General features: G+C 41.4%; 1 protein-coding gene across 1 annotated transcript; it reads right to left on the minus strand.

Moving 5' to 3' along the window:
- Window positions 1-3,080: 3,080 nt before the first annotated feature.
- On the minus strand, window positions 3,081-6,878 carry LOC124150164. The gene is made up of 5 exons (XM_048386987.1): window positions 6,533-6,878; window positions 5,832-6,143; window positions 4,814-5,149; window positions 4,010-4,057; window positions 3,081-3,252 (listed from the first exon to the last, which is right to left on the minus strand). Exons 1-5 carry the CDS (start codon window positions 6,876-6,878, stop codon window positions 3,137-3,139), a joined length of 1,158 nt encoding a protein of 385 aa, XP_048242944.1. The 3' UTR covers window positions 3,081-3,136.
- Window positions 6,879-11,043: the final 4,165 nt, after the last annotated feature.

An 11,043-nucleotide genomic window follows, 5' to 3' on the forward strand; every position in this document is an offset into this window, starting at 1 on the left:
TCACCATGGGGCAGGCGTTATCACCAAGGAGCTGTAGTTATCACCATGGGGCTGTAGTTATCACCTTGGGGCAGGAGTTATCACCATGGGGCTGAAGTTATCCCCATGGGGCAGGAGTTAACACCATGGGGCTATAGTTATCACCATGGGGCTGTAGTTATCACCTTGGGGCAGAGGTTATCACCATGGGGCAGGAGTTATCACCATGGGCAGGAGTTATCACCATGGGGCAGGAGTTATCACCATGGGGCTGTAGTTAACACCATGGGGCAGGAGTTATCACCATGGGGCTGTAGTTATCACCATGGGGCAGGAGTTCCCATCATAGGGCAGGAAATATCATCTTAGGGCAGGAGTTCTAATCATAGGGCAGGAGTTATCGCCATGGGGCAGGAGTTATCACCTTGGGACAGGAGGTATCACCATGGGGCTGTAGTTATTATCATAGGGCAGGAGTTATCACCATGGGACAGGAATTATCACCATTGAGCGGGTGTTATCACCATGGGGAAGGAGTTATATATGACTCAGTCTACTCCACTTTCCATCCGGTTTCACATGTGATCTCGCACTTCCCCGTGTTCAGTTACTGTTACTATGAAACTATATGTTTCAACAGTGTGTGTATAATGTAGGTTGGCAGTGTGTGTGTTTCTGTCTTGCGAGGACGACCTCTGCTGTAGGTCACATGCCACTCAGACAAGCAATTAGTTTTTATCTGAGAATCCGTTAGACGCTAACTCGCCACCTATTGATTGCTACCCCGACAGCTAACCGCAGCTACGTTCACACTGTTAAATTTGCTAATTTTCAGGATGACATGAAACAGGACATGTCATAAAACATTTGAATGGGTTACGCAGAACATATTCCAGCTGGGGGTCAATGCTCGAAAATACGTTAATCATATCAATGAATATAAGGCTTCTTTGTACGTGACTTCGAGTCACTCATTTTAACGGCGCATCAGCATGACGTAGAAGGAAATCCCGAGGCGATGCAGGTCTCACACGTTCCCCACTGTGGTGAAACCAACGAGCACGGATGTGGTGCAAACCTTAACAAATATTCATGGAGAACCAAGATTTGTACACAGAATGACAGCATTCTGCCAAGGCTAAGAGACACAACTCTGCATAGGACATTTTGGCGTCTTGGACGAAAGGGCCACCCTGCCCCTGCTGCATAATGAACACGAGAAATTGTTTCAAAGCCATAATTTATTTTAAACTAATTACGCAGCTGTAATGTGAAAAGAAAATTATAGAAAGTTCGTGGAATGCATAACAAAAGCGTTCTCATTTGGGATATGTACATCAGGTCACTGACATGATCTTTATAAGAGATACATACTGCTATTGTGAAATCCAAGTCTAGTAATACTGCTATGGTGAAATCCAAGTCTAGTAATACATTATACATACATACTGCTATGGTGAAATCCAAGTCTAGTAATACATTATACATACATACTGCTATGGTGAAATCCAAGTCTAGTAATACTGCTATGGTGAAATCCAAGCCTAGTAATACTGCTATGGTGAAATCCAAGTCTAGTAATACTGCTATGGTGAAATCCAAGTCTAGTAATACTGCTATGGTGAAATCCAAGTCTAGTAATACTGCTATGGTGAAATCCAAGCCTAGTAATACTGCTATGGTGAAATCCAAGTCTAGTAATACTGCTATGGTGAAATCCAAGTCTAGTAATACTGCTATGGTGAAATCCAAGTCTAGTAATACTGCTATGACGAAATCCAAGTCTAGTAATACTGCTATGGTGAAATCCAAGTCTAGTAATACTGCTATGGTGAAATCCAAGTCTAGTAATACTGCTATGGTGAAATCCAAGTCATGCTTACACCTTACCGACAACGTTCTGTTGTTGTTCGGCATCTGTGTATGGGGTACCACTCCCACACTACTTACATAACATAAGCCATTGTTACACCTTATCGACAGTGTTCTGTTGTTGTTCGGCATTTCTGTATTGGGTACCACTCCTATACTACATAATAACATAAGCCATGGTTACACCTTATCGACAACGTTCTGTTGTTGTTCGGCATCTCTGTATGGGGTACCACTCCCATACTACATACATAACATAAGCCATTGTTACACCTTATCGACAGCGTTCTGTTGTTGTTCGGCATTTCTGTATGGGGTACCACTCCCATACTACATAATAACATAAGCCATGGTTACACCTTATCGACAACGTTCTGTTGTTGTTCGGCATCTCTGTATGGGGGACCACTCCCATACTACATAATAACATATAGGAGCCATAACCTCAATACTATCAATGACTGAGACATACTATTGACCACCTTTTGCTTGGCCAACTCATCATAGTATACTAGATGTGTGACATTGCACGACGGTCACAATTCCGTAGATATGTTCCCCCGTGTCACACGTCCGATCACTGTTCTCGTTCCGAGGCAGAGGCATCATACTACAAGGAACAGCCGCCGAATGTATCCTCTGGACAGTCACACCATCCGGCGCACATTGTCCTGCTCCAGCGCTGTCTGGTTGCCATGGTAGCTCATCTTCTTCTCCACGACACACGTCCGTGTTACTTCCTCCGTCGTCTTCATGCCGTGACCTCTTGCACTGAATACAGAAAGAACGCCTTCAACAGAAATAAGCAGTGATGTACAGACTGGCATTCTGGTGCCAGATAGACAAACAAGGGAAACAGTAAAACATACTGTTCGTGTTACAATTTCAAACACAAAATATATGGGAGTGTGTGTGTGTGTGTGTGTGTGTGTGTGTGTGTGTGTGTGTGTGTGTGTGTGTGTGTGTGTGTGTGTGTGTGTGTGTGTGTGTGTGTGTGTGTGTACTAGTCCGGACTGATGCCGATTTATAGTGCTAGCTCACTGAGATACCATGCCGCATTTCAACATGAATACACCACTGAGACACAGTATACGGACTCCGAGCCGACCAGTCCTTGTTTTAGCCCCTTAATGCTGAGCGCCAGACAGGGTAACAACAAATACCATCTTTTAACGTCTTTTGGTATGACGCGACCGGGGATCGAACCCCGGACCTTCCTCTCTCCGGGCGGATGCTCTACCACTGGACCACGGAAGAGGTCTTTCAGTGTAAGAGTTACAGGTACTTATTCCGAATAGATGATCTCCAAAGAATACACGCGATCAAATTTGGTCTTACCGTTTGTTAACAAATACAATATGAGAACCGCTACCAGGATTCCTATAAGAACGGCATATCCATCTGTAAAATAAAAAAAATATCATTAACTTTACATATATAATTAACTGGTCGTTGAGAAGAGTTCCAGTCGAGTGTTCACCACATGTTTGGCAGGCAGAACGTTTTCATGAGGCCTTATAACCATGGCCTAAACATGTGCACTATAATATTGATATCGATATACCATTGCCAGTAGTTATGATTCTGGATATAAAATCCGACAATGCCATATCCATACTCATAAGAAATCATTCGATTGCAACTATATCATAAGCATTTTTTTTTATATGATCAGCGTGTCAGATAGTGATGGTTGCAGGTATTCGCGAAAAGGTAAGCGCTGGTAGCACCGTCGTGAACACATGCAAAGGAAAGTCAGTTTGGCTTTGCTTGTAACTGATGATGCTCGCCTGTCTGCCATACCAGTTGTAGAAAAGTTCACTTAGGTCTTAAATCACTTCATATAACCAAGTACATACTAAGCACTACACAGTGTATATTACACGTTGAAAAACGTATACTGCCCGAGTATACACTGTATACCGAGTAACTATAGACCTGTTTGCACTGTTACTCCTGTATCTGTACTACATATGACATTGTACACTACACACAAGTCGAGTATGTAGACTTACATGAACTTGTGGATTCTACACGGGCCATGCATGGCACAGTCTACACGATACACAATTTACACTAAATACAGGTGACAGTATAAACTGTGTGCCGAACGATGAATTGCAACTTTTTTCACTCTACACCATTCTTATATACTTACACTTATTCGGCGATGTCATAACTGGCTTTGTTGCTGTGGCGTTATGACCTGAAATGTATTGAATGTTATATACTAAACTACACTATGCATCAATATATTACACTCCTTATTTTTATACATTACAAAAACAAAACTCACAAAACACCTATTACTTGTATATAACTATTACATTCAGAATGCATGCATTCAACAACTCGCAAAAGACAAAAAAAAGTACGTACCTTAACAAAATACAGCCTATCTGCTATTTATATCAATTTTTTCTAAGAGAATACATTCTTATATTCAATATTTTGACATACTTACAGTGACACTATATAGTCACTGCCTAATGAAGAAGCCTACATTATTTTCTATTAACATGAACTGTCTTTGCTGAGGGTGATAACTTTATGTTTACACAAACCTGAAACAATATAATATCAAGTTTATGTCCCGAGGGCTAACTGAAAATTATTTCACTTGGGACACATTACATCACTTGGGAGTGCATTTATAGTCCATTTATTACCACATACGGGTATATACTTTGAAGAGGAATCTGCATACGATAGGGTTTCTTCCATATTATGGCTTTTCACTGCCTAATTTGCTTTTTACGTCCTATAGTATCTGTTTCGTCGAAAACTCGACATTTGTTATTTTTTTGTGTTAACTTTTCATCTTTAAATTTGTGAACTGAATTACCTCTCAGAGTGATTAACGAAATACTCACTCACTCATTTTTAATTTGACAGTTAAGTAGCACAGCTGACGCAATACACATAACACCGGATTACAATTGTGAACGTATGAGATACGTACTTGAGACAAATAGGTCGTGTATACACCGAGTCAGGGAGATCTTGGTTGCACCTTTTTCCTCTCTCCTGCAGGTGTACCTTCCAGCATCAGCTAGTGAAACATTGTAGAGACAAAAGACATAGGTGCTGGTGTTACGGGAGGTAACAACCTCCACCATCCTGGTTCTGAGCCAGTACTTAGGAAGTATGTAGACCTTATTGGCATCCACAGCCATAAACTTATCCCCACTAGGTGTCATGATGTAGAATTCATATCGATAACGAGGCATCTTCCAGGCTACCATGGCATGATCACCTTCACGCACTTGTGTGTAGTTCGGGACTTTTTCCATCTTTGCTGTAAAACATCACAATTACACATACATAATTTAACAGTGTGCATGTATGAGTGAAAGCGTACTGGCATGAGCGCGGGTCCTTGTTTTCATGTTTTTTTGTGAAAGCGTAATGTGCTGAATCCGTTGCAATATAAGTTATATTGGGAGACAATAAATACACATTTCAATTTTGTCATTACTATGGATTTGTACAGACCGCTTCAAAACATATAACTACTCAAATGCGCCTAGAACACTCAATTATTTTCATTCTTTACTTCCTGAGGAGCATATAACCTAACCATTAACAGTCACATTGCCATCTCCTCCAACTTGTTAGGGTGCTGTGTGAACAGGAGTACACTAGACTCTCACGAGTCAACCTGCTGAGCACCTGATCTCCAATCATTGTTTGTATATTTCTAAATGTATGTTTTTCAAATAAAGATATTCTGAGGTAGATAGTGTTCTAATGTAAAGAAATGGCATTCATCTAAAACACGGCAGTTGTATGACATTCGACTGGATATCACATCTATGCATTGTTGTTGATATAATCTGAGAGTTATACTGTGGATTCTGCCCTCAATCACATATTTGCAATTAAGTACATTGCTCATAAATGAATTTTACACAACAACTAACGTCTCATTATACAAGTTGCCAGCCTGCCTTTGATGTTGTAGTGTTTTAATCACTTACAGTTTGTAGACAATTCAGATTCTTCACTCCATTCAGACTGAACATCCCATCCCACCAGTTCAGCTTTACACGTGTATCTGCCTCTGGTACCATCACTGACGGTCAGAGAACCCTTGTGGTAGTAATAGTCTCCATGTAACTTAGAAACTGCCAAAGGAAGTCTTTCTATGTTTGCCACTTCGACTTCATTCCGCCTCCAACCCCAAGTAATTGATGTCTGTAAATACCCTTTCACGGCGACGTAACATGTCAGCGTGACAATTTTATCGGCTTCAACTGTCTGAGGGGCGACGATGTAGGGATCCGCAATATCTGTTCATAAATATAATGTATGGCAATTGGTAGAGGTACAATGCAAGAATCGTTACAGGGACCTAAACTCATATTTGAGTAAAACTACATAAACTCATCATGTATTATAAATGAAAATATACACATGTCACAGAACATTTTTCCAACAAGTAATAAGACAAAAGCGCTTGCAAAATGTATGTTCGATTGAGTATGAGGACGAGTATCCCTCTCGTGGCATGGTATTTGATATATTCTGGAAAAGGTACATTTTGATGATTTTGTGAGTGAATATCAAAAGGAGATGGCCAGTAGTTTTGATTTGAGAGAACTTGTTTCAACTACATTTGTCTCATTTATCTGTTATTTGTGCTTGGTTGATTGTACTCATATTATTAAATCATACTCACATTTTACAAATAGCCGTTGACCACAGTCGTACACTCTTGACCCGGGCGAGCCTGGTGACCCTCTGTGACATCTGTACTCTGCACTGTCTGGCCAGTCCACATTATACAGCTCGAAGCTGAACACCCCAGATCCTGAAGAATTCACTCTCCCGGTGAATGCAGCTCTGGACTTGTATCTGTCAGTGACATTCACTTGATTGTAGTCAGTTATGTGGAACAGAGATTTCGAAGATAACCGTCGCACTGTAAATTCTCCGAGTCCAGGTCGGGGTAATTTCCACGACAGAAAGGCAGTACTCCCGAGGCGGGCGTGTGCAGGCACCGCAGCTGAAATAATACAATGCATGGTAAAACACACCCGAAGAAAACCAGGAAGCAGTAGTTCTGCCTGCGTTGTGTAGCAGATACAACTGAATGTCACGGTGCCAGTCATCACTGATCAGTTGGCCGCTCATTGAAATGTGATTATAAAGATGTGTCCAATAGATACTAAGGTCAATTCATAAGTTGCTGTAGACTGTCACTGTAGTCTAAGCACGGATCGAGTCGAAACTACAATAGTTTGGATGTGCATTTGTTCACAAGGATGGGTCGTAGCGAGGATATTCGTGAACAATCATGCAATAAAACTCTCTGACATTTCTCAATGTATGCGTCAATCCTGAGTTCAAGATTAGGGGGCTTAATGATCAGAATATATCAATAAAGCGGCAAAACGTTTTCCATATCCAAAACAATGCCTGTATAAAGCAGAGTCTACGATTCCGATTATATCACGAGCTTGTGTTTATGAATCACTTTCAAGTAGTAATGATACCAGATCGTCGCGACCGGCGGCACCCTCACAAACACATGCAAAGGAAAGTCAGTTGTTCGCCTAAAACAAAACGGAAACATATGGTACAAGTCAAAATAGGGAATTGTATCGGACATACATTTTGTCAATGGTGGGTCAAATTTGGAAAAGTCCTCCACATATCTACCAAAAAACTTTTTGAAAGCTTTACTGAGGCCTTGAATGCTGTAATCTTGATCAAACAACTTCTGAGCAAGAGTCGCATGACGCTCTTTGAAATCGTGGCACAAAGAACATGCTTTGTTGTATCTCAAATGTTGTGAAATGTAATCGCCAAATGCTGGAGCTGCTGGAATATTACTCGACATTGAAGGGAAGTTGACTATTGGGAAGTGGAAGTCATCCCTCTTGTCATACAGTGTTGTGGAGAGTGTATTGTCACCCTGAATCTTTATGCAGAGATCTAAATATGGAACGGATGAGGTGGTCTCACTGGTCTCCTCTATTTCTTGTTCAAGTGGGTAAATCAGTGGAAGGGAATGGGCTATTTGACTGACATTGTGTATTCGTGCTATCCCCCAGGAATGTGAAAAAAAGTCCGTCAGTGTTTACGTCATTTCAAGAAAACAGTCTCGAGAAACACGTATGAACGTCAGTTTCGCGGTCATGTGACCGACCTCTCGCCCAATGGAAATGCCGTATATCTTTTAAACTTCACATTACAAATCATACAGCTTTAAACTGTCATTTAGTAAAATAGAAAAACGGTACCCATGACTTTTGAATTTCTTTTAAATGGATGGTTGTAACTGAAATCAATTTGTTTACACAGTCCATCATATTAGTTAATGTACATTTCATTTATTTTCAAATCAATCAGATAGCATATCTGTTTGCGCTGAATGAACACACGATTTGCCGTGCTGTGTGTAGTCGCGATGGCACATCTAAGTATTTTGTCATTTCAAAGTGAGGCATGTTGTTTCCTCGTAAAAAATATATGTTTTGATAAAAGTTAGATTCGATTTCCCCAATACTTCAGCGCTCGCTATATTTAGTTCATAGGAATGTTATGGTATGCATCGTGAAGTGATGCGGCGGTGTGTTTACATTCTGTCATTATAGGCATGCATATTACGGGCATATTGCGAACTTACATTGAACATTCTTTAAAAATCATTTATAATAAATAATATAATGTACACAGTAATTATCATAAATACGAGATATTTACCATCCCAAAACACACAAATGTCATAACTTCTCTTGTAGTTAGTTATTTCGAACATCCGATTTTGAAGCCACAAAGATATTCATGTTGCGATTTTAGATTGAAATACTTATATATTATTAGTAATTAATTAGCATTGACTTAATATAAGCTTGAAAGAAGTGTGGAAGATGAAAGCAAATGTCATCCGAAGTTTACAGAGAAAAGAAATTTAAGGAAAGGACATTTAGGCAAGACGTTGGCACCCCCATGAGCACCAATGGTGCTTCACAGTCAGTTTTTTTGTGTTGTTTCAATCAAACCATAGCATTTACTTTGATAAAGGATTTCTTGATCGCAACTTTAGTAAACCTACACAGCATTCAAATTCGAGAAATGGACATTAATTGTTAGGAATAAGCCCCCATCTGTAACAGCTATGATAACATACCTACACGAGGAAGCGAGGTAAGTAGTAATGTAACAAAATCACTCACGTGTAGCCCCCGTCCAGCAGTCTGTCACTATACTGCAGACAATACAAAGTACACACCACAACGAGGGTCGCATTGTGTGAGTGTAATATGTCAAAGCACCGTCCAAACTAAGTCATCTTAGTTTGGTGAATGTGTATTCACTCATGCTTATTTCGACACGTTTTTTTCTGCGTTATGATTCAAAGCAGTTTTCCACCAAGGTTGTTTCAATTACCGTAATATGACTATACAAGCGTGAACAGAATGTTCTTCCTCCCTATAAATTATTAACGACCAAAGTTTCATACATCTGACCTCAATTCAATTTATTGTTTGTCTCTTCGGATGCAGCTAAATGGGATCGGGTGTTCAAGATCGTGGATTGCATGACCCAGCGTCATTGTGCACGACGGCGTTGTTGGACGCTGCTCATGATATCAATCACTGGTTCCTCTGACTATATCTGACCATATCTTATCAACATCGGCCTGACCTACACCAATCAAACACATGTAAAACCCACTCATTCACATTACAATTTTAATGATACCAACAGAACACTGTCTGTGATTATTAGAAACCTTTGCTAAAACAGAGGCACTTGTCCGAATCCGACAATAGCGTAAGCACATGTAATGCAGTCTGAATAAATGACTACTTATCCGGGGATGCGGGGCAGCCTTGTGGATAAAGCGTTCGCTCGTCACGAAGACCTGAGTTCCATTCCCGACGTGGGTACATACAATGTGTGAGTACCATTTCTGGTGTCCAGCGTCGTGATGTTGCTGGAAAACTGCTAAAAGCGGCGTATAACATTACTCACTCAATCACTACTTATCCTCTTAAACCTGACCTTATAAGTGTTGAACATATGCCAACTGATGCTATACTAACTACAAATAATATCTTGTTTAGGAACAATCATCTATGCATTTGTGTAATTACTATTTGTGACTCCCTATTAGAGTTATCACCATGGGGCAGGAGTTATCACCATGGAGCAGGAGTTATCATCTTGGGGCAGGAGTTATCACCATGGGGCAGGAGTGATCACCATGGGGCAGGAGTTCTCATCATAGGGCAGGAGTTATCACCATGGAGCAGGAGTTATCATCTTGGGGCAGGAGTTATCACCATGGGGCAGGAGTGATCACCATGGGGCAGGAGTTCTCATCATAGGGCAGGAGTGATCACCATGGGGCAGGAGTTCTCATCAAAGGGCAGGAGTGATCACCATGGAGCAGGAGTTCTCATCATAGGGCAGGAGTTATCATCTTGGGGCAGGAGTTATCACCATGGGACAGGAGTTATCACCTTGGGGCTGTCGTTATCACCATGGGGTAGCAGTTATCGCCATGGGGCAGGAGTGATCACCATGGGGCTGTAGTTATCACCATGGGGCTGTAGTTATCACCATGGGGCTGTATTTATCACCATGGGGCTGTAGTTATCACCATGGGGCAGACGTTATCACCATGGGGCAGGAGTTATCACCATGGGGCTCTAGTTATCACCATGGGGCTCTAGTTATCACCATGGGGCGGGGGTTATCACCTTGGGGCAGAAGTTATCACCATGGGGCTGTAGTTATCACCATGGGGCAGGAGTTATCACCATGGGGCAGGAGTTATCACCATGGGCCAAGAGTTATCACCATGGGGCAGGAGTTCTGACCATAGGGCAGGAGTTATCATCTTTGTGCAGGAGTTATCACCATGGGGCAGGAGTTATCACCTTTGGGCAGGAGTTATCACCATGGGGCTGTAGTTATCATCATAGGGCAGGAGTTATCACCTTGGGGCAGGAGTTATCACCATCGGGCAGGAGTTATCACCTTGGGAGCAGGAGTTATCACCATGGGACAGGAATTATCACCATTGAGCGGGGGTTATCACCATGGGGAAGGTGTTATGTATGACTCAGTCTACTCCACTTTCCATCCGGTTTCACATGTGATCTCGCACTTCCCCGTGTTCAGTTACTGTTACTATAAAACTATATGTTTCAACGGTGTGTGTATAATGTAGGT

This window comes from Haliotis rufescens, unplaced genomic scaffold (genome assembly GCF_023055435.1).
Source record: "Haliotis rufescens isolate VD_foot unplaced genomic scaffold, xgHalRufe1.0.p SCAF_63, whole genome shotgun sequence".
Classification (NCBI taxonomy): Eukaryota; Metazoa; Mollusca; class Gastropoda; order Lepetellida; family Haliotidae; genus Haliotis; species Haliotis rufescens.

What these genes read in the sequence shown, in the direction of transcription:
- LOC124150164 (XM_048386987.1), bottom strand. Translation starts at nt 6,878, where the DNA reads ATGCATTGTATTATTTCAGCTGCGGTGCCTGCACACGCCCGCCTCGGG. An exon ending in TCAACGGCTATTTGTAAAAT is followed by an intron (nt 6,144 to 6,532) that starts GTGAGTATGATT and finishes ATTTATGAACAG; the next exon opens with ATATTGCGGATCCCTACATC. An exon ending in ACACGACCTATTTGTCTCAA is followed by an intron (nt 4,058 to 4,813) that starts GTACGTATCTCA and finishes AATACATTTCAG; the next exon opens with GTCATAACGCCACAGCAACA.